At 56.1% G+C, this 27,236-nt stretch overlaps 1 protein-coding gene across 1 annotated transcript; it reads left to right on the forward strand.

The window, feature by feature from the left end:
- The first annotated feature begins 1,301 nt into the window (after positions 1 to 1,301).
- On the forward strand, positions 1,302 to 3,265 carry HES1 (hes family bHLH transcription factor 1). Its single transcript, XM_064666271.1, has 4 exons — positions 1,302 to 1,488; positions 1,568 to 1,663; positions 1,745 to 1,832; positions 2,528 to 3,265. The coding sequence occupies exons 1-4, from the start codon at positions 1,381 to 1,383 to the stop codon at positions 3,010 to 3,012; spliced, it is 777 nt and encodes a 258-aa protein (XP_064522341.1). The 5' UTR covers positions 1,302 to 1,380; the 3' UTR covers positions 3,013 to 3,265.
- Positions 3,266 to 27,236: the final 23,971 nt, after the last annotated feature.

Here is a 27,236-nt window from a genome sequence, read left to right on the forward strand (position 1 = left end):
TCTGCAGGGACGAGGGCTTTGCACCGGTGAGATCTGCAAACATGTCTCTTCTTTCTTGAACTTTATTTTTCTCACGGTCTCTGAAAAGGCGAGATCGGGTGATACGTGTGGGATTGGCCCTGTACAGGTGCAGATCAGGTACAGGAGGAGGTGGAAAAACATTACTGTGTATACTCAGAAAAAAAAAAAAAAAAAGAAAAAAAGGAGAGAGAGAGAGAGACAGAGAGAAAGAAAGAACGAGTGAGCACATTTTTGAATAGGCCAGGTCTAGTTCTTGGCAGGATGACTCAGGCTTAGCTGGCAGACTATGGGAATAGGAGTGTGAGAAAGTCAGTCAAGCGGAGGGGAAAAAAAGGATTCAAGTCCCCAGGCAAAATACTTTTTTTTTTTTAAAGTAACCCACAAACTGTCCAAACCAGCCGGCAGTAGCAGCAGCGCCGAGGACAAGCACCTCCCTGTGGTTTCGCCTGTGCCCCGCGATGTCAGCGCACGCACCACTGCATCTGCAGCCGCGCCAACAGCCCGGCGTGCGAGCCCAGGGAGCGGAACCCACAGTGGCGGCTGCCCCCGGTCCTGCGTGTGCCACCGCACACCTGCCCCGTGCCCTGTGCCCCGTGCCCTGTGCCCCGTGCCCTGTGCCCCGTGCCCTGCGCTCCCCCGGGCACCGGCCGTGCCCAGCCCCGGCCACACCTGCGGGAGGGCAGCGGCGGCACCACGTGGCAATGCCCGGGCTGCCTTGGGGACACCCGGGCGGCCCTGGGGAGTCTCGGGCGGCCGCGGCAACGCTGCGGGCCCCGTGTCAGGACGCAGCCCCGCCGCGCACCCCGCGGTTCAGCCGCGGCCCCCACACACAGTAGCTGCTCATCCGGCCACCACAGCCGGGCCCGGCCCGCCCTGTCCCGGCCATCACCCCGGAGGGCCGCGGCCCCCCACGGCGCAGCCCGCCCCGGGGGCCGGCGGTCCCCGAGGGGGAGCGGGCGGGGCCGCGCCTGCCACGGGCGCCAATTAACCCGGTAATTAGCGCGGTGCTCCCCGCGCCCCCCCCGCGGGCGGTGCCCAAGGGGTTAAACCGCGGCCGCCCGCCCCGCGCCATTGGCCGGCGGCCGCCGCGCGGCGCGCAGCCAATGGGCGGGCGCCGTCCACGAGCGGGGCCGCGTGCGGGCGGCGCCCATTGGCTGGGCGCGAGTGTGGGAACGGCGGCGGGGGACGTTTCACACGAGCCGCGCGCGTGCGGCGCGCGCTATATAAGTAGGGGCGGCCAAGGGCGCGCGGCACCCGCGCCCCGCCGGCCCCGCCGCGCCCGCCCGGCCCCGCCGCGCACGGCACGGCCCCGCACGGCCCCCCCGCCGCCGCCCCGGCGCCTCTCCCCGGCGGCGCAGGATGCCGGCCGACCTGATGGAGAAGAGCAGCGCCTCGCCGGTGGCCGCCACCCCCGCCAGCGTCAACGCGACGCCCGACAAGCCGAAGACGGCGGCGGAGCACCGCAAGGTAAGGGCGGCCGGGCTGGGATGGGATGAGCAGCGCCGTGCGGAGCCGCGCCGGGTGCTGACCGCCGCCTCTCTTGCAGTCCTCTAAGCCGATCATGGAGAAGCGGCGGCGGGCGCGCATTAACGAGAGCCTGGGACAGCTGAAGACGCTCATCCTGGACGCGCTGAAGAAGGATGTAAGCGGAGGGGGGCCGGGGCGGGGGGCGCGGGGGGAAACGGAGCTGCCGGGCCGGTCTGAGCCCCGCCTGTTCCCGCAGAGCTCCCGGCACTCCAAACTGGAGAAGGCCGACATCCTGGAGATGACCGTGAAGCACCTGCGGAGCCTCCAGCGAGCCCAGATGACCGGTGAGTCCCGGGAGGGAACGGGGAGGGGAAGTGGGGCGTCTGCATCCCGGGGCTGGGGGCATCGCACTCCCTGTCTGCATCCTCGGTAGGGAGGGTAAGAAGCACCCGGCTTTGCACCTGCATCCTCCGGGAGTGATGGAGGCTACCGTGTTCGGTACCTGTGTTCTTGGTACAAGCAGCCAGTAGCTCACCACCTTATCCTGAGGTGGGTGGTGAGACTTAGTTTGTTACTGAGGTGGGCGGTGAGGGGCAGCATGATCTATACTTGTATTCCTAGTACAGAAGAGCTGGGGATGCTATCTCCTATCCCTGGTTCTGGAGGGCACTGGGAGGGCTGCAGTCACAGCTTGAGCTGTGCTCCCCACATGGATCTGTTTTGGGGGTGTGGGAGGCACAAGAGCCTCTGGGGGAACTGTGTTTCCAACCTGGATCCCTGGAATATAGGGACATAGCAGGACTCTTGGGAATTGTCTGTTCCCCATCTGAGTCCTTTATGCTGGTGGATTTGGTAACAGAGAGGCTGTGCCTTCCATCCAAATTCTTGGCACCTTGGGCACACAAGACACATTGCCAGAGGGGCTGCTTTCCCCACTTGGATTCCTGGCTCAGAGGGGCCGTAGGATGCAATGCCAGTGGGCTGCTCACCCATGTTCCCTGTGGAGCCTGCTGACCCCTGTGTTCCTCTCCTCCCACAGCCGCACTGAGCACAGACCCCACAGTGTTGGGCAAGTACCGCGCCGGCTTCAGCGAGTGCATGAACGAGGTGACGCGGTTCCTCTCCACCTGCGAGGGCGTCAACACCGAGGTGCGCACCCGGCTCCTGGGCCACCTGGCCAGCTGCATGACCCAGATCAACGCCATGAACTACCCTGCACCCCCTCCACCGCCCCCTCTGCCACCAGCTGCAGCCTTTGGGCCACCCCTGGTGCCACCGGGCAGTGCTGCGGGGCCACTCCCAGGCATGCCCTGCAAGCCAGGTGCCGATGCAGCCAAGGTGTATGGTGGCTTCCAGCTGCTGCCGGCTTCCGATGGGCAGTTTGCTTTCCTCATCCCCAGCACTGCCTTTGCTCCTGGGGGAGCTGTGCTGCCTCTGTATGGCGGCCCACCCACAGCTGCCACTGCTGCCTCGCCACCAGGCCCACCGCCTGGCACAGCCGACTCGGTCTGGAGACCCTGGTGAGGGTGGTGGGCACCGGACTGGACTTGGCTCTGCACCCCGTGCTGCTGGCACGGCTGTACATAGGTTATATGTTCATATTGGATTGTGCCTTTGTACCATAGCACTCCCTTGACGGTGTTTCGTGTTTTACACGAGATCTTTTTTTCCCTTTCCTCCCCTTCCTTATGTGACGCCAAAGATTGTTTTTTTTCTTTCTTTTTAAATGCTCGTAAAATAAAATTTCCCTTCCATTTTGGAAGGCCTTTGGAGATAAGTTGGAGTTCTAGCATGTGTGCATAGGAGGGAGCCCAGCTCCTGGCTGCCTGTGGATCATGCTGCTCCAGGGCTGCCTTGTCCTCGATAGGCTGGAGCTGTCACTCAGCCCCTCTGTCCCCTCTGTCTTGTGAAATCACCTGGCCCTTCTCCCTGCCCCAAAGCAGATGTAATTACTGCTTCTTTGGGAACAGCTGAATTGATCAGACTTGTTAAAAAGAGCTTGTATTTGCAGAGTTGGTGAATGTGCTGAGGGAGATACCTCCACTCTGTTCCTGGCTCCTCCGCTGATGGAGTTAGAGTAGCTGTGGTAAAGAGAGACAGATTCTGCCTGGGTGAGCCTCCTGCCCTGGACCTGGAGGAGCAGGCTGTGGTGTAAATCACAAATGACTCCAGTCAGTTGATTGAGAGAGCAGTGCCTGCCAGCTTCTCGTGTTACAAAAGCAGTGTGTCTCCACAGGACAAGCCTGACATGAGTGCTCCTGGCTGACGGGCTGCAGCAGGCGCTGGGCACCACCTCCACCTGGACTAAAAAGCATAGAGCTGTTCCCGGCCCTGAGCACCAGCCAAGCTGTGCTTGATGATTAATGCTCTGCATGTGGTTTTGATAGAGTTGGGCATTTCCTCTGCTGTTCTATGGAAAACACGTGGCCAAGGGAGTGATGTGGGGCTGTGAGGATTATCTCTATAATTATGAGCTGCAGCTGACCCCTGTGACTTGGGGATGCCCCATTTCCAGGCAAGATGCAAGCCCTAGATAGCGGTGAGCAGCAGTCTCAGGTTACAGCTTGCATTGCCCTTCTCAACAAGTCTTAACTCAGAGCGGACAGCTTAAAAATGTGCCAAGATCCACTGGGGTTTCCTTCCAAATCCTACTGCAAAAGCTTGTTGGATTTTGTCTGGATCAGCCAGGTGCTTGACTGTATCCAGGTGCTAGGGAAATGAAGGCTGGGGAGAGTGTGAGACCAGACGGATTAAACCTGCTGGGGTTTGACTGCTCAGCTTTCCTCCCTGCTCCCTGTAAAGAAACACATTCTCCTGATCTGAAAGTACTTCTGCGGATGTATTTTGGAGAGGGGTGGTGCATGCCTGGGATCTCTCTCTGCAGGGTGTAGTGATGAAGCTGCAGCCAGTGGCAGTTCTTTATTTCAAAGGGGCTGATCTCCCTGGGATGAGCTTTCCCTTCTCTGTCTCCCAGCATCTTGGTGGCCTGCCTGCATTGCCACCCTCACAGAGGCATCTCACAGCCAGGTTTAGGGTGCAAGGCTTGGAAATACGGGATTTGCTGTCTCAAGGCAGGTGTGTAGGCATACAGGCTGAGCTTGCCTTCCCTTCCAGCAGCCATAGTGTCACTTTTCTGCACTGGAGGTATCGAGGGTAGGACTGAGCCCACCTTGTGTTCAGAGAAGTGCTCATAGGACCTGTCTTGGAATTGCATCAGACCAACTCCTGCTGCTGGATGGCCCATGTGGAGCTGATGTAGATCAGTAAAGCATCACCTGTAAGAGTGAAGGCTGTTCCAGCTGAGCAGCATGTTCCTTTTCTGCTGAAGCAGTTGGTTTGGAAAGCACATTAGAAAAAAGACTTTGCTGTAGGCTAATGGAGAACACACAGCAGATCCAGGAGTGAAAGACAAGATGAACCTATTTGCTAATGGAGTTTAAATAGCCTAGTATAAAGCAGATATGACATGCTTGGACCGGTTTCTCCAAAGCTTTCTGTGTTTACTCTATCCCACAGCCTGTTGACATGAGAGCTCTGCTTGAGTTTGTGAGCTATAAGGGGATCAGAGCAATTCCCAGGAGCTGTGCTCTTGGTGCCAGTTCACTGAGCCTGTGACAAATTGGGATGACAAATGCAGGCTGTGGGTCTGTGGATCATTGTGTGTGGGAATTGCCCTTCAGGTGCAGCAAGTGCCTTCAAATTGGTGCTGTGGGATGAGTAGGCAAGGGGAAGGGAGAGATGAGGGGTGCCAGGGAAGGGACAGGGTTGAGCTGTGACCCTGCAGGGGACTGTGCAGGACAGGTAGAAAAAGAAACCTGACTAAGTGCTGTCAGATGGGATGCAGCTCCTGTTGGCTTCCCTGCATACTTTGCTGAGCCCTGTGTGCCAACGGAGAGGACCCTGGGAAGAGGCTAGAGCCAGGTCCGTCCCTCTCATGACCACTCTTGGGTTGGTAGGCACTTTGCCACAATCTGGTGGGTGCATTTGCAGCCTGGAGGGTGCAGTGCTCCATCTCTGCCTACAGCGCACCTGCACAGGAGTCTGTGGGCAGTGGGCTTTGCCTGCCTCCCCCAGCACCCTGCCTTGCCCCCCACTCATCACAGAGCTTACAGTCCCGGCTGTCCCTTGCATCCCTGCAGCTCCCTTCCATCCGCCGCTGCTGCCGTCCAGGGAAACCTGTCATTAAAGTCAATTAACTTTTCCCACACTCCTCGTGAGCAGCGCTAAAGCCCCTCCTTGCTTCCTCCTTGGCTCTTAAGTGCTACCATATGGCACAGGCCCCCGCGCCCCCCCCACGCCCGCCCTGCCTTTGATTCCAGCCAGACAGCCGGAGCTTTATGATTTAAGCCGGGAGAGCCCTCGTACCAAGCCCTGGGCCGCTCTGCGGCCAAGGTGGTTTTTTTAGCAGGCAAGGCTGTTTTCTGGCAGGAAATGAATAGCTCCCAGATGAGCTCAGGAACCTGAGAGGTCGTGAGAAAGGAGCGAACCCCCGGCGCGGTGGCGGGCTGCCAGCGGTGTGGGGAACGCGGGAGGGAGCGCGGCTGCTGCCGCCGGCACACGAGTCCGCCCCGGCCCCCGCTGGCAGGCGGCGAGGCCGAACGCCGGCAGCCCGTGGCCGAACGCCGGCAGCCCGTGGCCGAACGCCGGCAGCCCGTGGCCGGACGCCGCCCGCACGCCGCGGACGGGACCCGGCCCTGCGGCGGCACAGCCCCCCGGCCGGCTGCCCCGAACCATCGTCCTCGCTCATGCCAAGGGCCCGCAGCCGGCGGCTGACCTTGGGCTGGGATCCAGGCGCCCGGCCCGAAGGGAGTGTGGGATGGTGAAAAAAGCAGCCTGGCAGCCGGGTTAGGATCTGGGGGAGCAAGGCAGGAGTTGTGGGGGTGCCAGGGCACAAGTGCCCCAGGACCAGCGCTGCAAACCTCCCTGGGAGCTGCATGCCACGGGGTGTGCAAGCAGGTTGGGGTGGCTGGATGCTGTGAGGGCCAGGATGCTCCAGCCCCATGGCTCCCAGCCAGGGCATACAGCCCAGCAGTGGGACCAGATCCGACAGCCCGTGGCTCTGGCTTGCACCAGCACCTCGAGGCCAGCACCCGCCTCTGCTCTGCCGCTGCCCCTGGGGCAGTGAAGGGGACCTGTGATTTACAGGGGTGACATGTGTTTTACTTAAAACAAGTCAAACAAAAGCCTGGCTTGTTTTGCGGAGCACAGACTTCCTGGGGGGGTCAGCCCAGACAAATGACTCCACTCCCATTTAGAAAACATTCTCGGCCATGCCATCAGCTGGTCCTGGGAATGGCTGGGACAATCATCTTCCCTTCCCAGTCTCTTTGGCAGGAGTGATATCTGATGTCTCTGCCCCAGCAGAGCTGTGCTGCAGGGGTACCAGCTACCCGTTCCAGTGCCTTACATATGTCCAAGGATCTGATCCACGCAGGCCATAGCTTCTGGACCGTTCTCCTGTACAGCCATAGCTTAACCCTGTGCTGACACCCACAGTGAGCACTGGGAGGAGGCTGGGGGCACGCGTTCTTTGTGTTGGCACGACAGTGAGGGTGACAAGGGGGCTGTGTGGCACCGAAGGGGTGAGGGGCTGGAGAGGGCCTGACCCTGGTGTGTTTGTCGAGGAGGGTGCAGGGGCAGCAGGGCAGGGCAGAGGTGCTGTTGCTGAAGGACAGCCATGGAGATAGGGCTGCCTGCAATCTGTAATGATTAAGAAGCTGCTCTCAGACGGGGTTTATTGCCAATAAAGCCAGCTCAGCACAACTGTAGGGGCATTAACCCTTATCTGCCTGGTGTGATAACAGCCCTGGGCTTTGCCTTCCAGCCCAAGGAGGACAAACACCCGCAGCAGGGCACAGCACAGACTGCACCTTGTCACCCTGAGGACACAGCTGACATCCTGCGTGGGTGGGACACACCGCCCCAGCACGTGCTCCCAAAGCTCCCGGCCCCAGCTCCCTCCGCCTGCTGCCCTCTACACAGGGGTGAGCAGCAGGAGCGCAGCCGCAGGGGTGAAGGGTCTGTGCCCGAACTCCCAAGGGGTTCAGCCGTACAAAAGCAGCATCCTGCTTAATTAAAAGCAGACCTGCTGTAATGAGCCTGCCAGCACAACAGCATGGTTCGGGCAGCTCTGCTGGAGCGGAGGTTGGAACTCAGCCTCACCGCAGGACTGGGACATGAGGTGGCCCAAAGGCTGCGAGCCAAGGCTGGGAACCAGGGCTGGGTCACCCTGTGACTCCTGCAAAGCCACGTCTCTCTCTGTGTCCTCACAGCCCCCCCCAAAGAAAGACAGCCTGTCCCTTATCCAGCCTGCTGCGGCATAGCACCTCGCCAAAAGTCATCCCTAAAATTGCCCCTGGAGTGGGGCCTCTGCTAGATAGATCCTTCTGCCCAGGTGGGCAGCCCCTCCTTCTACACCATCCCGGGACTGTTACCTCCTGCCACAGTGCCCAGCCACGCTGGCACCAGGGCCACCAACAGTGGTGCCTGCCCTGCAAGGGAGACATCTACAGAGAGTGTGCCAGGAGGAGCCTGCCCCCTGCTCCAGGTCCTCGGGGCTGGGATGGCAACAACCCCTATAGATGTGGGTGCACTGGGCTGCCTTGCAGGAGCCTTTCCAAAGGTGCCCTGCTTTTTTTCCGTTGTTTTGTCAGTGGTTTTGGCTGCTGAGGAGATCAGAGTTGTCGAGGAATACACTTACTGCAGGTAGCTTGGTGTGCGAGCTGCAGGTTGTGCCCTGGGTGGGGGGGAATGGCTGGAGCCACAGATAACGAGCTGTGAACGGGCACCGATCCTTTGCCTAACAAAGGACACGGGGAGCTGTGGTGCTGCCCGGCAGGGGTGTGGCCGGTCACCCAGAGACTCTGCAGGACCCGATGAAAAATGACTAAATATCACCACTGGACCAAGAGTCACGTACAGCACAGACTGTGAGGGTATTCCTGTGTTCAGGGATTCCTGTGTTCAGGTCCCTCTCCAGCAGCACCTGGCTTTACCTGTTATCATATCACAGCACCATGATTAAATTAAGGAACCAGAGATCTAGACTCTGCTATGGTAAACCTGGGGTGGAGTCGGTGAGAGAAATTTGTCTGATTGTGTGAGTATGGGATGTGCAGGGAGTCAAACAGGTCACCCATCAGCTAACTGGAGCTGCCTGCTGCAAAGGGACTTTGGTCCCAGCAGTGAAAGTGCAGGATCGTGTGAGTGTGACCCCCAGAGTGGCTCCTGAATGGTCAGACAGGAACCTTTCTTTAACAAGAGGGCTGTCAGCAGTGACTGGAGGCTTACACAGCTTGTCCCACTGCAGAAGATGAGCTGCAGCTCTGTTCTCTGGAAAACATTATGAGTTCTTGAAACCGTAAAATAATCTGGCTGGTATCTCTCTCTCTGACGTCGGAAATCTGGACAGTGTTTGTACCAAGGGAGGGAGCAGGATATAGGGACACATGCTGAACCTCACAGTTACGTATCTTGCCTGGCTCTGGCCCTCACAGCTCTGTTGCAGCCCAGGCACAGATAAATCCCCGCCTCTTTTGTCAGCACTGACACGCATGGGGCATCTGCCAAACAAGGGAAATGGTACTGGGCCTCAACCCCCTCCCCAGCAGCATCCTCACTGAGGCTACAACTAATGTAAAGCAGGACCAACACAGGCTGATCCCGCCAGGCTTGGAAAACATTTGGCTTTGTCTGCATCTCCAGTATCAGGCTGTCTCATCCCTGCCACCATCAGCAACAACCTCGTGTCCGGACCTGGAAGACAACCTGCTTTTGTCCCAGCAGTGAAATGAATCCTGTTTATGGTGGGGGAGAGAAAATGGCCCATCACACTCAGGGGTTCGACAGCAACATGTAAGTGCAAAGAAATACCAGAGCCCTGCATGCCTATGGAGAAGGGACCAGGACATCCTTCTGGGCTGCATCTCAGTGAGTGCTAGAGGAGACAATGAGCCTGGATGGAGAGGGGGAGCTTTGGGATGATGATGCATCAGGACAAATCCTTCCACTAGGCAATGTTCCCAACCAAACCAATCCCACGTATGGTGAATGAACAGGGAAACTGGAGCACTCATCCCCAGCTCTGCATCTGGGAGGGCTCTGGTTGGTCAGCAGCTGCACAGGGTCTCACAGCAAGGACTCTGGAGGCCTTGATGGATGCTTCCTTTCTCTCTGCAGCCAAGCCTCGGTTCTTGCCATGGGATTAGTGCTGGTGTGTACCACAGCACAGAGCTCCGCACTTCCCTTCCCACGGGGCACTTGCTTTCAGCCATCCTTCAGCTTTTATTGTGCTCTGAAACAGAGGGGCTGGCAGCTGGACAGCCTGGGCTGGTGTTTCTGAGCAGGCTCCAAGCAGATGTTTGTGCTCGCAGACGGGGCTGGCGCTCACTGCCTTCCCCGCTGGGCTCAGCTATGTGCGGGCAGGCTGCAGGCAGAGCCTGTGGGCAGCCCCCTGCCTGAGGCGCTGCCTGTTCAGGGCAGCTCTTCTCAGAGGTTTGAGAGCGGGTTTTTGGTGATGGGCACAGGCTGAGTGGGGACATGTCTCCTCAACGGGACGAGGAGCTGGTCCACCATGGCCATGAGCTGCTGAGCAAATGGATAAGTGCAGTGGGATGAGAGCCGGCAAATAGGCAAAGAGGAGAGTGCCATGGCTGTGAGCGGCGTTGTGCTTGCCCATCCAGCACCACAGTGAGCATGAGGGTCGCAAAGGAGCTTGGCCTGCTACAGGGGGGCTCCTCCCAGGCTGGGTCAGCCCACAGCATAGCCACACTTCTCCCCCCTCCCATCCTCCCCCCCCCAGTAGATCTTACATGGGGCAAGGGCTGCCATAGTGCCCAGTGTTTGCCAGTCTGGAGGAGCATGCTGTAGTTGGGGCTGGTTAGCCATCACCCATGGGAAAAAGGACAGGAAAAGGTCTGATGGGATGGACTGTCCAAGGCCCCCCATCCTTCATGGGGAGACTCAGACCCCAGCTGGCCCCATGCTCGTGCTGGCGGCTGTGGGCTGCTCTAGCCATGCCTCCAGTGTCAGCCATATTTCACAACTCAGAGCTGTCCCTCCTGCGTTAAAGCTCAACAAGACACCCCTCAAAGTAAACAGGACCCAATTTATTGCTTGCTGGAGTCATTTCCCCGGGAGGTCAGGAGGGCTCTTCTTGGGGCTTGTGACAGCCTGCTAAGCTCTGCTGAGCCAAGGTGTTATGAGAGCACTGTGGGCTGGAAAGAATAGCATTGAGCCCTAGGGATGCCTGCAGCCTGCTCAAAACCTTGAGACAAAGTCTTGTTTGTCTTCTCTTCCTCTTCAAGGTGCTGTGCTCTGGGTTCCTCCTCCTGCTTCTTTATGGAACCAATGCAGAAAATTTTGATGGCTGCAATTGCCAGTGGTTTGCTGATTGCACACCCACCCGGTTTGCTGGGTGGAGACAAAAGTCCTAAATCCCATTCAAAGGTCTGTAAACGTGTCATCTCTACGGGCGTGAAGGAGAAGATATTAGGCATTTGCTTAAAGAGCTTCTGGATGTAAAATAAGACTGGTGCGCCTCAGGGCAGGGACAACACCAGCATCCCTGGGGTCTGCCCTGTGACACCAGCTCACAGCCCCCACATGCCTCTCTGCACCGGGGAAGCAGTGGGGCACCCCCGCATCCCCTCCAGGCTTCATGTGCAGAAGGCCAACGCCCGCGCAGGCTGCCAGCTCTTCTGGCACCAACCCCTCTGCAGCTCAATCAAATTGGCAGAAAGCTTTCCCCGGGGGCTGAGGCACCGCGGACTCAGGCTATGTGTGCTGGAGCCAGGCTAGCATCCCAGGGGACTGCTCCTGGCAGTGTCCCTGCCTCCAGCCGGATGCTGCCGGGAGGCTTTTGAGAAAGGGGAACCCCACCCTGAGTGTGAGACCCCAGCAGGAGCTCGGCAGCAGCTGCAGCAGGGCTGAGCAGAGCGATGCAAGATGTCTGGAGACGGCCAGCTACCGGCGGGAGCGTGTGGGAGAGGAGCTGCCCTCCACGGGGCTCTGCCTGCGCGGGAGGGACCACACAGACGCTTTGCCGTCCGGCCCTTCGCAGCCTCGGGGCGCCTGGAAAGAAGAGCGTAGATTTTCCATCCGCCCCCGAGCTGAGTCTCCCTCCCGGGCTGCTCCATCCCTCCTAAAAACATGGGAAGGGGGGCAAAGCAGCCCCTCGTAGGGATCTGGGGGATCTGTGCTTGTGTTGCTGGGTGCTGGGGTGGGTCGGGTGTTGGTTGCTGGGGTCACTGTGGCCAAGGGAGTTTTGCTTGGGACCCTGAGGATGAAGGAATGAGGATTTGGCCAGGCAAACCCCCCGAAGGGCGGCACATGGAGAAGGGTAGCAAAGCTGAGGCTGGTGCCAGCACAACACAGTAATGGGCATGGGGACACCCTGGCACCTCTCTGTGTGAGACGGAGAGAACCAACAGCTCGGCTGCAGCCCTGCCAAGCCTGCAGGGAAGGACCCTGTGCACAGCCACGTCGGAGCACATTCGCGCAGAAAGAGTAAAACTTCAGATGCCGGGTGTTGTTTCAACCCCGGAGCCTCCTCAATAGCGAGTTGCCCTCTGGAGACCTCCCCTCCGGCCTCAGAATGGAAGTAGCAGCCTCAGCACTTTGGCAGGAGCAGCGAGCTTTCTGCCTCTCGGCCCTGCTGAATAGCAGCAGAATTCATTACAGCCCCATTCCACTTCTCCCTCCAATTATCCCCCTGGACAATGGGCCGGGGCTGCAGCGGAAGGTCCCTTTCAGGAGATGCCGGTGGCAGGACATGCTGCTGGGGCTCAGCCGAAAGCCCCTTTGCTGGGGGGCAGTGACCTGAGTCCAGCAAATGCCACTTTTCGTCCTGGGCAGTGAGCGTGCACGGGGTGGCAGAGCCAGCTCGGCACTGGGGACTGGGGATGTTCCCTGCAGGGCAGACGCTACTTGTACTGTGGCTCTGATTCAAGGATTTGGGCTCCTGCGTGTGACACGTTGTATCCAAGGTCCCAGATGTCTTCCTTACTGCACTGTGGCCACCCTGGTCACCAGTCTCCAGTCAGCCATGTGTAGGTCCATCAGCTGCTAAGGTGAAGAAACTGGTAGCAATCAGCTGAAGGGAGATTTGAGGGGGGGATGATGCTCAGAGCAAACTTCGGTGCAGGGAAGGGAGAAACAGGCAGGTGCCCGAAGTCTGCAGGCTTTGTGGTGGTATTTGTAGCTGTGCAGGGAGGTTGTGCAGCCACCCTGCCCCTTCCACCTCTGGCTTTGCAAGACTTAAGCACTGTTTTGGAGGAGCTGACACCGGGTAGTGACTTTGCAACAGCAGGTCCAATCCTGACACGCTCGAGGCCATCGCCAAAGCAGGCTCTGCCCAAGCTGGAGACCCTGCAGAGAAACCCCGGGGGAGGGAGACAAGGACTGAGGACATTTCCGACGGAGGCAGACAGGACACTCAGCCTACTTAGTTTATCAGGAAGAAGATCAAGAGGCGGCTTGATTACAGTCACAAGGACCTTGGTGTGCAAGTATCCTGGCAGAAATAACAAACCAGGTACTTAAGAGCTCTTTAATCTAGCAGGCAAAAGCAAAACAAGGGCAATTGCTCCACATTTCCAGCAGTCTGGGTGATTAACTCGAGAAGGAGAGGGAGGAACCCGGGCCGCCCTCCACCAGAGTGCTGCGGGGCTGGTTGGGGACTCACACCTCAGCATCACCTGGAGCAATGTATTTTACCTTAACATAAAATACAAGAAACTCTTGGAGATGGCAGAGATGGCTGGGACATCATTGGGTGACCTCTGCTTGGATTCCAGAGAGCACATCTCTTTGACTGGTGAGGTGGCCACCACTCGTCCTTGGGACAAGGCAGGTACAGGTGGCATTGTGCAGGAGCCATGGGTAGTGTGACATTGGGTGGGTTTCAGGCCGGGGAACCTGAAAAACTGTGTTTCCATTGACATTGCAGATCTTTGTGCCTGAGGGATCTCTAGGTACTGATCTTCCAACTCCTGAGCAGAGGAACAATTGATCCTCTCTCTGCAAGCTCACAACATTGACCAAAAACTCCTGAGGCCACAGAGGAGCTGGATCATCCAGTAGCCAGCAGCATCTGGGGCTGATCCTAATAACATGCCCTAGGCTCTCCCAGTGGACACAGCTAACAGGCAGCTGTGCCTCCATCACACCAAAAACATGGAGAAGCAGAAGGAGGAACAGAGCCCTTATCTCATGGAGTCATTCATATTTCTATTTAAGTCTCATTTTCCTTTAATTTTTGAGTTTTTCTGGTTAAAAATCAATGGCGTGTCCAAGGCCCTCTTGCAAAGCCTCGGAAAGAGCCCCAGCCCAAGGTGGTGGTGTGGGGTCCCCCTGGGCAGCCCTGATGCCCGGCGTGCCGCCAGTGGGGCTAGCAAAAGGCCAGCAGTGGGGCCAGCCCGTGCTGGGAGCACAGCAGTGCCGCTGTTGAATAGCTCTTCCCGCACAGAGGAAGGCATGAAGAGGCGTAATCAAATAAGGGTATCAGCATGGTGCTCCTTGAACGACGCTCCCAGCGTGAGCCTGCAGCGGGGCCGGGTGGAGGTGACAGGTATCTTTATCCCACCACGCAGGAGAGCTCCAACGTCCCGCTGGCAGGAATTTGTCTGCAAATTTTCCCCCATTGAAAGGAGAGAGGGGGCTAGCGAGGCGCGGGCTGAGATGATCGCTTGATTAAGGCTGGGGCAGGCGAGGTGGAGAGCCAGGGCAGCTCCCAGGGAGCCGTGCTCCCAGCCCTTAACCTCTCCTCGGGAGACCGCAAATTATATCTGTTAATGTATCAGCCCCCTGGTATCCTACAAATAAGTTGTCTGGCTAAGTGTGTGTCAGACATTCACAGGAGGAGTTGTTACCTTTTCATCACTTAATCATTTTCATCCTCATCATTTCATTTATCTTGCAATACACTTTAACCCGGTGAGTCCCGGGGAAGGCAGGTGAAGAGGTTTACCAGCTCAGCTGGACCATAAACACGAGCAGGAGGCATTGGCTGCAAAGGGGGTTTGAAGAGGAGAGAGAAATGGTTTTATCAGCTGTCCCGTGAAAATGGGAAACCCTCTGCCATGGATACAGTAGTATTCCCAGCCCTGCTTCCCATCCCGCTTCTCTGCCAGCCTGCAACACGGGGATGTGCAGAGCTGGGGTCCATTCTGCCAGGGATCAGAGGCCGGAGGGAGGATGCTTCCCGGGTGTATTGGGCCTGGGGAGGGAGGGGGGCACGTCACACACTCCCGTGGGTGCCAGAAGTGATTTACACAGTGCACCCGAGAGCAGAGTCAATTAAGGTCACATTTCTGTGTTGCTAAACAACAGGCGGCTCTGGGTTCAGGCCCGCTGAAAAGGAAACAAAAGCCACCCCTTGAAACGGGGGCTTTGAGCGGGTTCAAAGGAGCACGGAACAAAAGGCGGGCTTTGTGGCTGCCCTCGCCCGCGCCTTCCCGAGCCCTTCCGCCACCAGAGACACCGTTCATGTGGCAAGGGGGAGCTTTTAATTGTCCGGCACAAACAATGCTGGCATATTTAGGCCGGCCTCATTACAGAGCCATCCGAAATGCTTGAGAAGCATTCCCACCGCTTAGCATAAATAGCAGAAACACTCTTTCACCAGCAGAACAGGTCCCATCTGCTCCCAGCACAGCCTCACCTTGACTTGCAATGGTGAGCCCACAGAGTTGGCCCCTCTGCCCTGCTTCTCCCAAACTCTGGTGCAGGAATCTGCCTCCCTACCCTCTGCTCACCTCGCTGTAGTGTGCTTCCTGCACCCCACAGGAGCAGAGGGCAGAATCCTCAGGGATTTGCAGCAAGGGGTGCTTAACTGCATTGGCTGCTGTGGCAGTTCTGGCTGGGGTTTGCTGTGCCCACCTGGCTCCTGCAGCTTGGTCAAGGTTGCTGGGGTCTCGAGGGGAATCACACATGACTCTTGACTGGACAAGGCAGTTTTCACGTGGCCCCACTAGGTGCTGGCTGATGTCCCTCATGGGGAATGAGACAGGTCTTGGGGACTTTCCCCAGCTGGGCTGGAAATAACATGGACATTTCCCAGAGAAACCCAAACCTGACTGAACCAGGATCTGGGCTCCTCGTGGCCATAGCTGTTTCAGGTTTACACTGCACTGCACTTCTCAAAGCTCCCTACCAGTTTCCCAGCTGGTGCATGGGTGCCCTGGAGCAACCCGACCCGGCAGCCGTGGGCGCCTGGTGCAGGGCAGCCAGGACAGGGAGCCTGTTTCCACTGCGTGGGTCCTGGCAAAGAGCCTCATCAACCCACAGAGATCAAAGCAAGCGGCATTTCCCGACTGATACCTGATCCTGGAGCTGGAACGGAGCAGGGAGACTGCCGAGTGCCTCCTTCACCGTTCCCACCAACACGCAGCGCTGAATGTGCCGTGGGCTCCGCACCACTGGGCTGGATTTTATGGTACCACGGTTTCTGCCAGCAACCTCTTCCTCCCCTTTGCCCCCCTTTCTTGCAGGCGACCAGCTCCCCACACCCCACAGTTTATTAAAAATCCTGGGTACCTTGGAAGAGACAACACAATAGTGTACTTGTTACAGCTGCCTGGTATTAATGGACTGCCCCTTTTGATTTTAGAGTGGAACTTTTGGCAGAAAACCAGCATCCAAAAGGGAAAATGGCTGTAAAATTCAGCAAAAAGAGTGGGGGAGGGGAAACAGTCCCCAGCTTTGATCAGAAAAGCTTGAAGATGAAACATGGTGATGCCCAGGCAGATTTGCTGAAGTTTGGTTGCAAAGAGGGGAGCCAGAGCTAGTGCAGAGAGGGCTGGCCAGGGTGGTGATGGGGCTAGGGTGGAAGGGAGCCCCGGCAGCCAGAGGTTCAAAGGCCTCTGCAGCGAGGAGCAGAATTGGAGGATTATTCACTTTCTATATTTTCACTCCTGCAGCACACATGGGAATCTAATTGGCCAGGATGAGAAATACAGCTAGACAGCTTACAAGTGGACTTGGGAAGACAAAAATATTTGCAGCTGCAAGCCATTAAAGGCAAACCCAGCCTTGCTCTTACACTTTAATTACCCTGCTGTACACTTTCCTCCATGTATCAGAGCTAATGTCAGCCCCAAAACCTTTCTGATCTTAAAAGGATAAGAACAATGCCTGACTGCACCAGGGCAACAGCACTCCAGCACAGTGAGGGCTACACACCTTGTAGGGAATCAGGCATCAGCTTTCTCTCACCACCCCGATGTAGACCCTAACGCTGCCCCTGCAAGGCTGACAGAAGCCCTGAGCCCCCTCGAAGGGATTAACTTTGCTTTTTGTGGAGGGAGGGCACCTAGCCTTGTGGAGTCAGGGCTTCCCAGGCAGCCTGTGCTCTGCAAGGTCCGGCCAAGCTCATCCCAGCATGACCTTGCTGTTACAGCATGTGGCAAAGGCCTTTGCAGGGATCATCCCTGTCCTCCCACAGCCTCCCCAGTCCTCACTGCTCCTGCTGCATTTCAGCTGAGCTGCTTATTCCCCAGGGTCCAAAACACTTGCCAAGGAGATATCTCTTTTATCGGCACCTGGACCCACCCCAATGGCTGGAGGTAAAGGGTGACGGAATGACCCCATCTCCTCATCTCCACCACAGCAGCCACATGTCCAGGTCACTCTTCCCAATGCCATGAGCATTGCAGGCTGCCTGGAGGGCCATGCTGCCCTTGGCCACAGTGCAGCCACCCTGGGATGCCAGCACTGCCTGTGGGGAGCTCTGAGTTTGGTGAGGGGTGATGGGGCAACCAACAGAGCCCAGCCTGCCTGGCCACCACCGTGCTGCTCCCAGCTCCTTGACTGCTCATTTCCTTTTCCGCTGCTGCACTGACACCAAAGATGTTATTCCAGGTGCCGGCCCCAGCCCTGCTCGCTCCCCCACATGCTTCACCCTGCTTCTCCTGAAACCTGAGGAGAACTGAACTCATTTTATGCCATTTTATTTCAATGCTCTGAGGGTTAACCTTGTGCCAGGCATTTTTAATCCTGCTATAAACAAGGGAAAGGAGAGGGCCTGCAACTTTGCTTAATGAGCAATTTTTTACTGACTATTTTGAAACTTTGATGCAATCTCCTTTCAAATGCATGAGCTTGGGGGGAGAGGAGTCTGGACTCATTTTAAATTGAGCTTAAAGTTGCTTGGCGGCCCTGGAGGGCCATTGCAGGACATAGTCAAGGACCCCAAAAGATGGGGAAAGACCCTCAGGTGGAAGATGTGAAGTGAATTTATGGTGTTTGCACTAGTTTGAGATGTTAAATCCAGGTGTATGCACGGGACAAGGGGAAGACCTGCCTGGAAGTGCTGATGCTGGGACTGTGCACCAGGGTGTAGGCAGAGATCTTCTGGTCCTTAGTCCCCACAGCACCCCTTCTGGGGGGCTAAGAGAACTGCCCTGCTTCTAGGGAAGACAATTCTGGGGAAACAAAGTTCACAAAGGACCTGCAGGGGCAGGGGGTCTCGGAGCCTGTCGTTGCCCTGGGACATCTCCGCTGGAGTCATCGTGTGAGGGGTGCGTGGGGGTGACGCGGTGTCCCTCTCACTGCCCGGGACCGATGGGTGCAGCACAGCAGAGGCAGGACAGAGCAAGGGCAGGGATTCAGCACTGTCAGCAGCCTCAGGGGCTGGTCCTGGCCTGTCTCTCTGCTGCCCCAAACCCTGCCACCCTGGCAGCACAGGGGTGCTGTGGCCCAGGGGCCCACCTGTGCCCAAGGACAGGTAGGAGGCAGCCACAGGCCTGAGCAACAGCTGAAGAGGGTGAAGCAAAGCCTAAATAAGGATGCTGGGCACTGGTGACTGCCAGCCCAGTGCCTGCCCAATGTCCCATTGGCAGTTGAAAATCAAACCCCAGCAGGAAGACAGTGCCTGGGGCCAGGCTAAGGGCCAAAGGAGTGATGTTAGCCCCTTTACAGGGTGTGGGCTAGTCAGGATCATTCCAGGCATCATGTCCTCAGCAGAAATTTGGTGTGAGCTGCTCTCACTCCATAATGGGGGTGGAGGTTCTCTGTGGCCCCCAGGAGAGAAATGGCTGGGGGACACATTTCAGGTCAGGGAGCCAAGGAGGTTGGCACATGCTCAGGCCAGCATGGGGGCTGCTCCTGGCTCTGCTCCTGGCTCTGTCCTGCGTGGCTGCTCCCAGGCCCTGTCAAACTCTGGGGGGCAGCATGGGGGGGCGGGGAGCAGGGGCTCCAGATTGGAACCACATGGAAGCACATTTGCAATGAATTAGGCTGGGAGCCAGCAGCTCTTGCTTGGCCGGGTCTGCAGCCAATCTTTGGGGATTGTCAGCTCCTCCCAGGTTTCCACAGCGGATGTTCCCTGGCCAGAGTGCAGCTGGGCTCTGCACTGAGCTGTAGCTAAGGCAGCCCAGAAGGAGATGAGCACACGCGCAGGGAGGGACCCCTGCCCACACGCACAGCCCCACTGGGTCCAATGGGCCCCCGCATGCTCCCAGCCTGGCCTGGGGATGGTCTCGGGGGAAGAGGATGCCCCAGTGCTCTGGAGGCAAGGAGGTAGTGGTGCACAGGAGGGATTATTTAGTCACTTCCCAGCCTGGCAGCCCCGAGGTGAAGGGATAGCTGCAGTTGGCATCATGTCTTCCTGCCTTCCCTCACTTATCAGCCCCTTAAGCTGCACCCGAAATTCAGCAGCTGGGGAGCCCTGGCTCAGGTGTTGGTGAAATCGTATCTTGGGGTACCTGAGGAAAGGGCTGACTCAAAAGATGGGGAAAAAAAGCTCCACCTGGCAGCCCTCACGAGGGGTGAGAGGGTTAAGTCAGTGGTTCAGAAAGGCTTTGAGTGTGCATGTCAAAGAATGACACTAACAACTCATGTGACAACCTGCCAGGAAAACTTTTCAGATCATAATTCGCATAGCGTTTGTATCATGTTCCCTTCCTGTTTAAAAAGGCAATATGGAAACCGTGCAAGGGGTTATTTGCTGGTCAGGCTGATCTGCTGGTTATGCTCCCTGTCACACGTGTCCTTTTAGGAAGTGATGCCACTGTGAGGGACATAATTTCTAAGAATAACACCACCCCCTGCACTAGTCTCCAGTGCCCTTTGTTCTAATTATTCATTCCCAATCATAGAATAATGGCTAATCATCAGTGGTGGGTACATAGTAAGCCCCTGGCAGAGCAAGAAATTGGGCTACTCTCCACACACAGACCACCTGACAATCTTCCCCGGTGGCATGTCCTACTGATGGCAGAGGACAGAGAGGGGATGCTGCCTTCCTGTGCCCATCCCAGCTGTTTCAGCCTTCACACCCCCATCAGCAGTATTCCACTGATCCTGCCCCACCTCTAAAGGACAAACTCCGGGGGCACCCAGAGCCCCCGTACAGCTGCAGACCCACAGCACAGTGCTCAGCTGGATGTGTGGGGGCCCCAGTGGCACTGTGGCTCTCAGATAAGGCCATGTCTGTCTCTTGTTTCGTGAGTGAGGGTATTTATGAAATGACAGGCTGCAGTGTTAATCTCTGTTTGGCAAGGGAGCACTCCAGCAGTGTGGCAGCTGGGCACAGCCGGCAAAAGCTTCTTTCTGCAGTCAGGGCAGGAAAGTGCTTGGGGAGGTCCTGGAGATCAGCCTGTCTGCCAGTGGCTCTCACCTCCCGCATTTTGCACAGCCTCTGCTCCCTGACTTCCACATTGTCCATGCCCAGCTCCTGGCACAGAGGGCAGGAACTGCCTGTGCATGGGCATTCCCACTGGGTCAGTTGACCTGAGCCCCACACGTGCTCCCATAATGGCCCTGGAACAACAGCGGCCAAAACACGACTCCCCCTTGGATTTTTTAACACCCGCACAGCGCTGGCGAAGGAAGGGAGGCCACCGCCAGGGAACATCTGGGCTCCATTGCTCATTGTCTGGCAATTAATGTCAGCGCTGAAGACAGAAGGGACGTCAGATATTAAATAAACACGACCGCACTCTGCAGACCAAACCAGTGCCCCTGGGGAAGGCACACATGCACCCGCAGCTCCCCCCGCACGGCCCCGGCCAGGGCGCGGGACGGGCGGCTCGCCGCACACATGTGACACAGCCACACGCTCGCCCGCTCCCACACGGCTCCGGTTTCATGCCAGCAAAGGCAGAGCAGGGGAAAAAATAGAGCTCCTTTTCCGTTTTGGTATTCCAGGAGGCAGATTACATCTGCAAGTGTAGAAGCCACCGAAAACCCTACCCCGTGAAACAGGGGGATGCAGGGAAGGTGGTCAGAGACCTTCAGGGTCTGGGCTGGCTGGTATCCCCCATCCAAAGCTGCTGCTTGGGGTCTCACCCCTGGGCTGGACACATGCCTGTAGCAAGGAGCAGCCACGTGCCGTTCCCCATGGGCGTGCACACACCACACATGGGGCCACGCGGACTGTGTCCTGCCTTTACCTGTGGATCCAGTCCCTTCTGCTGCCCCCACAGTCCCAGCACAGCCTGACATCCCACGGGTTTCTGCACATCCTGCCAGCCCAGCCAGTGGGAATGGACAATCCCACCCTCCCTTCCACCAGGTTGTGTTTTCCCCCCCTCCAACTTCGATGGACACCTAAAGGCTTTTCTCCCACCCTTTCCTGGCCTTTGCTCTGAAGTAGAGCAAGCAGCTGGACCCTCAGAGAACAGAGGAGGGTGCCCGGCCACTGCACGGCGACAGACATATGCCACAGGACAGCTCTGGTGACTGCCAGCCCCGAGGCTGAGCGTGCCCATGCACCTTTTAGTTCACAGGCCAGGGCAGCTATGCACCACAGCTGCCTGGTGCCAGGCAGAGGTGCCCAGCCCAGCTCACAGGGCATGCTGGCCAGGCCCAGAGCAGGACCTGGATGCAGCATTATCCCTGGGTGCAGCACTATCCCTGGGTGCAGGCAGCGGCACTGAGCTGCTCTGATGTGTGTGTAAGAGTCACATGACAACACCAGGATAAGGCACAGACCACTGCATGCCATGCAGGTGTGCAGGATGCTCCTGACTTCCGTCCACTGCTGCTACTTTTGCTGCATCACTGGAGTGAAGTTTCCTCCATCCTGGCATCTTCCGTTAAACAGGGCACATTTCAGCAAAGCACGTTCACCCTGCGCAAGTGCAGAGGGAAAAGCAGACCACAGCACGCTGGTAGGTGCCCAGACTCAGCCTGGGTGGTCTCCCAACCCTCTGACCTTAAACTTGTGGGTCCTATAAAGGGCAATGTGGAAAGGGTTGGGCAGTGAAACGTGTCCTGTCACACAGGAGAGGAGCATGGCACCAGCCAAGGGCAGCACACAGGGCCTCCTGCTTCTGTGTGCAGCAGGGACTCATTAGCTCAGGGCTGGCTGTGCCTACTTTATTCTCTGGCAGCTTTTGTTCCCTTACAGAAATGTACTCTCTCTCTCCCTCGCCCTTAGCCCCTTTTAATATTAAGGTCAATAGGTTGACGATTAAGCAGGAAAAGGGCATGAAGAATCAACCAAATTAAATCTTGTGTGCAAACAGGTGGGTGTGAAATTTCAATCAATGGCTGGTGTTAGCAGGGACCCCTGGGATCACGATTTCCCAGGGGAAGACTGGGCAGCCCCAGGGGGATTTTGGTACAAAAACTCCAGACATGGGAGAATAGAAAAAAGTCTTCTCAAAAACCAATATTGACAAGGTCCCTGTGTTTGCACCCCAGCTTTCCCCGGCAGCACAAAGGGAGATGATTATCCCGGGTCCAGTGGGGAGGGGATGACGGGAGCTCAAAGGTGAGCCAGGCCCCCCTCCGGCTCCCTTGGCCCCAGCTCCTCCTCTTAATCCCCCTCTCGTCCAAGCTTTGAAGTCGCCAGAGGTCGAATATGGGATGTAAATCACGTTAGCCGCAGTGTGTGATCACAACGCCGCTGAGAGACAATGCCGTGCTTCCCCCGGTGCCCGGGCATCCCGCCGAGCCGCGGCCGGCGCTGGGCTATAAACATCCCCGGGCTGCGGACGAGAGCGGGGATCAAGGGTGGGCTGCGCCAGGGGCACCCACTGCAGGCCAGAGAGATCCTTGTGCTCCGCCGGGAGCGGGACCCACAATGGGCACTGGCGCCCAGCGGCCGTGGGGCTGCCGATAGCAGGAGGCGCGTCCCTGGGATTAATTAGCAAAGGCTGCGGCTGCGGAGCAATGTAAAACACGAGCCGTTCGCTGGGCGTTGGTTCCCGGGGCTGTCCCGCAGCGCTGCACATCTTGTAAGCATTAGCATCACGTAAGGGGAGCCTGCACAGAAGGACCTGGGGTTTATTGGGCTGTAAACTGCGCTGTTCCCGTTACAGTAACGACAGTGCCGGTGAAGATATGTGCCTTTAGCACACGAGGCTTGGGAACCAGGTGTGCAGGAAGGAAACATAGCAGGCTTTGGAGGCTCTGCTGTCACCAGTGGGGTAATAGAGAGAGAAACAAAGCAGGCATGGGAGGAAGCAGGAGGAGGCACCAAGGAGATGCAACCCTTGTCCCCAGGGCTGCTGTGCCTTTCAGCCCTTTGCATTTATCTGCCCCAGACTCAGCCTGACGGTGCGCGGTATTTGATATGGGGCTGCACACCCTGCTCTCTGCCTGGGAAGTTCAGACTGGGGGTGCAAGAGGTGACAGGGAGACAGCAAGTAACTGCTGGCTCCTTGGCTCTGGTTTGGTGCCCCTCGCTCTGCCTTGCTCCAGCACTTCCTCTGCCTCCCACAGTACCTGAGAAGATGCAGTACAGGAGGTTTGCTGCCTGAAACAGAACAAGGGCGCTGTCACCCAAGGGAGCAGCCCTGAGCACCAAGAGCCTCCTTGCCCTGTGGAAAAATCATCTATGTTTAATTTTCCTTTAGCCAAGGAAGCAGCCTCCAAAAAATAGTGACGGTGGACCCTAACAATTAACCCATTTCCTATTTTCCCACTACCAAAAATGCATCCATTCCCTGCAGGCAGCAAGTTGGCTGTTTAAAGTCTTTTTTCACCATTTCACACCCAAACCAGGACTGTTTGTCCAAGACCAGCACCAGAGCTTCTGTCTGGCTGCACAGATCTGGACAAACTGCATTTTGGGCATATCCCCATTACTCTGGCTCCAAATGCCCCTGGCTTCTCCCTGGAGCTGCCACCTGTTTTGGTGGCCTGGGTGACTTTGCCAAGCAGGTGCCTGGTGGGAAACACATGACTTGTCATCCTCCCCACCTGGTGACAAGTGACAGAGAGGGTGATGGGTGATGCCAGGGAACTGAACTCCATGGCATCAAACCTCTGGACATACCCACTAACAGGCACCAGGCATGGGTATCAACCCAGCTCACCCCTGACCCCTCAGTTCCCCTCTGCAGCCCCTGCAGCTGGAGGGGCTGCTCCATCCCTGCTCGCTGCTGCAGTGCCCAAGCACAGGACCCTGGCAGTAGAAAATATCTGCTTTCAAAGCCCTTTTTCTTCCTTTTTAATTGGGAGACCAGATGATTATTTTTTTAAACAAAAATATGTTGTTATTGTGGAAAATATCTGCTCTCCACAGAAAATGCCTTGCATTCGCTGTACACATTGTGGACCAGAAAACATGTGATGTGCTTCCAAAACCACCGGGGCATTTCTTTTCTTGCTGGAGTGGAAATTTTCTTCAGGAAACAAGTTTTACCTAGTTTGCACTGACACTGGCTGCAGCAGAAAGCAAGCAGCCCTGTCCCCATGTCACCCCTCCATCTCCAGGAGGTGGCACTGTGGCATGACCAGGTACTCAAACCTGCAGGACAAACCCTGGCATTGGCCCAAGATTTGGCCCAAGTCCCAACCACCAATACCTACCCAAGCCAGCCCAAAGGGGAACTGTACCTTCTTGGGGCAATATGATACCTGTTTGAGAAACATAGAGAAAAACATTTTATTTTAGTGCTATCAACAGCTCCCTGGTGCCATGTGAGAGCCAAGGGGAGCACAGTGTGCCCACCCTCCAGGGTACTTATGGAGATACCTTTTTCTGCCCCACCACATGAGCTGCCCTGTACTGCAGCACCCCTGTTTGGCCAAAATCATTAGAAAGGTCTGAAATTTACTGTGGAATAGGGATGTTTGACTATTAGACATGGAAAAGTGACCTGACTTTATCACCATATCTTCTGCCCATATTGCTGGTATTTCACAGAATGTCCAAGATAAACATGTGTTTAACATTAGTCAGTATGGCTGTACAGCATCAGCATGAATTGCAAGTTTATCAAGCAAAGTCAAAACTAAACATTGCCATTTCAGTTTAGCATTTTCTATGATTATTCTATAGAAAAGAAAAAAAAATGAGAACAAACCTGCAACATTTCATCCATGTCTTTAAAATTCGTCTCTGATTAACATAGATGTTAGGATGGTGATTACAGCAACTCTACCCATTGGTTTTCCCACTGTGTCTGTAGCACAAGGTAGGATGCACCTGAGGATGACTGTTATGGTCCCTCCACAACAGCTCCAGCTGGATCTGAGTCTGACAGCCCAGGACCTAAACTCTGTCTGCACCCTTAGCAGTTGGGGACTATTCCTTAGCTCTGTTTCCCTCAGCAAATCTTCTGGGCACAGCAAAGAAAATTGCCTGTGCCTTCCCACCTGACACATGCCTTGTTTACCAACCACTCCTCACCAAGTGTTTTTAGGTTCAAACCCCTGGCTCACCTGGCACACTGGAGAGCTGGGGGGCTCATTAGGCAAGGGTTGGCTTGTCCAGCAACAAACCCTGGGAAGACACTGGAGTGCCATGTGACACAGCCAGCCAGGACACAACCATCTTCTCAATTTCTTTTTTTTTTTTTTTTTCAAACAGAGTTCTGAGAAAACATCTGCTGTGCCCCAAGCCCGCACCAGAGCTGAAGATCAAAATAAAGGACTTTTGTCTTTTTATTAAGCATTTTAGCAAACGTGACTATTACATTCATATTATATTTCCCTGTTTTGTACAAACATGTTTAAGTCAGCACTAAGAGGATTATGTTTATAGCACACCAATCTCTGCTCAAATGGGTTGACTAAAGAAACTCTTGTTAAACAGTATTTTCTCTAATGCCTGTTGCTTTTCTTCCTTGGTTTAATGCTCAGACATCTATCCAGGCTCCCTAAATCCACCCTCCCCATAAGCTTTCAGATCAAGACTCTTCCCCCCGCTGCCCCCCTCCGCACTCTTTAATACAGCTGAAGATGAACATTAGTGCTTGGTTCAACTGCACTGGAAAGGGAAAGGGCAGATTCATCAAAATCTTTATACCTCCATAGAAAAATGTAGCCTTTTGCCTTTCCTCGAGTGAATGTCTTTTCTAGAGGGTATTCATTAGGGGTTTGGTCTGTTTTTGCAGACAGCTCCACAGATGTTGACATTTTTTTTCTTCACTGGGTTAAGACGCCTTCTATAGGCTTTCAGTCTTCATTTGTTACTTCTTTATTATCCAAGAGGGGTTTTTCTTTTTTTTTTTTCCTTCTTTTTTTTTTTTCTTTCTTCCCAAGGAGTTGACTCGGTTCTCTGAAGAGAGCAGTGGTAGTCAGGCTCATTATTATCCCAGACCCTTTTTCATCGCCCCGGCAGGCCGGCCGGGGCCGTGGGGCCATTGTGGCAGAGCAGCAGGTAGCTGTGGCACGGCGGGGTCAGCGCTCCGGCCGGCACAGCGCCTTTGTGCGCCCGCCTCGTGCTGCTGGCTCCGTTTGTCCGGCGGTGGGAAAGGTCAGGAGCTTGCTGCTGCTCTGTACCTGAGTTTTTGTCTCCAGCCACTGCTGAGAGCTTATGTAAATAATTCACTGGAAAGCAATCGTTGGACCTGGGAGGGAGGCAGAGTGAAGGGGTGGAGATATGCTGGCAGGGATGAGGGTGGTACCAGAGCTACCTGGTCCCTCAAACACACTGCGTCTTGGCCAGAGCTGCTGTGTGCTGCTGGAGAAGCCATGGGCTTGCCATGTTCCATGAGGCTTAATATCATCACTTTTATACATTAAGATAGCTGGTTTTCCACTGCAAACTTTGCCAAGAGAGCAATTTGGCTCAATGTGGAGGGTTAAAGCATGATGCAGGGAGCAACCCGCACTGATGTCCCCATCTCTGAGACAACACGCTGCAGTTCGCCCAGGACCCATCACCACTGCCTGCGGACATACACCAGTCAAATACTCCATCTCAGTCCCAGTACCTCTACCCCAGCTCCCACAGAAAATTTACTGTGTATCTAGAGATTTTTCCTGGGAAAAGGTTGGCAGTACAGATATGGGGACTGGCAAAGGCATCACAATTCAAGTGGTGCTTCAGGACCTGCCGTAACAGAAACCAGAGGTAAGGACTCCAGCTTATTCACAGCAGGGCTCATTGTGTCACTGTGGGCCATGCATTATCTTAGGGAATGTGCTCCTCCAGGGAGCCCTCCTGATCCATTCCCACACTGCCTGTGGAAAGCATGGAGCTCCCCAGCCATGTTCCCAGCATGAGCCGGTGTTGGGGACGGGCAGAGATGACAGGTATCTTTATCTCACCACCCAGGAGAGCTCCAGCATTCCACTAGCAGGAATTTGTCTGCAAATTTTCCCCTATTGAAAGGAGTGAGGGGGTTGATATGATTGTTTGATTATGACTGGAACAGGAGAGGCGGAGGGATGAGGCAGATCCTGGGAAGCCATGCTCCCAGTCCTTAACCTCTCCTCCGCAGCCTGATAATTTAGTGCCTTAGTGGGGCATGTTGGCTCCAGCCATGGGGCAGAGGGTGGGCGTTAAGGACGATGTGATCCCAATTAGCAGTCGCTGTCTAAAAGACACCAGCTGTGGCTGGGAGGGA

Source organism: Pseudopipra pipra, chromosome 10 (assembly GCF_036250125.1).
Source record: "Pseudopipra pipra isolate bDixPip1 chromosome 10, bDixPip1.hap1, whole genome shotgun sequence".
Lineage (NCBI taxonomy): Eukaryota > Metazoa > Chordata > Aves > Passeriformes > Pipridae > Pseudopipra > Pseudopipra pipra.

What these genes read in the sequence shown, in the direction of transcription:
- HES1 (XM_064666271.1), top strand. Translation starts at nt 1,381, where the DNA reads ATGCCGGCCGACCTGATGGAGAAGAGCAGCGCCTCGCCGGTGGCCGCC. An exon ending in CGGCGGCGGAGCACCGCAAG is followed by an intron (nt 1,489 to 1,567) that starts GTAAGGGCGGCC and finishes CCTCTCTTGCAG; the next exon opens with TCCTCTAAGCCGATCATGGA. An exon ending in TGGACGCGCTGAAGAAGGAT is followed by an intron (nt 1,664 to 1,744) that starts GTAAGCGGAGGG and finishes CTGTTCCCGCAG; the next exon opens with AGCTCCCGGCACTCCAAACT.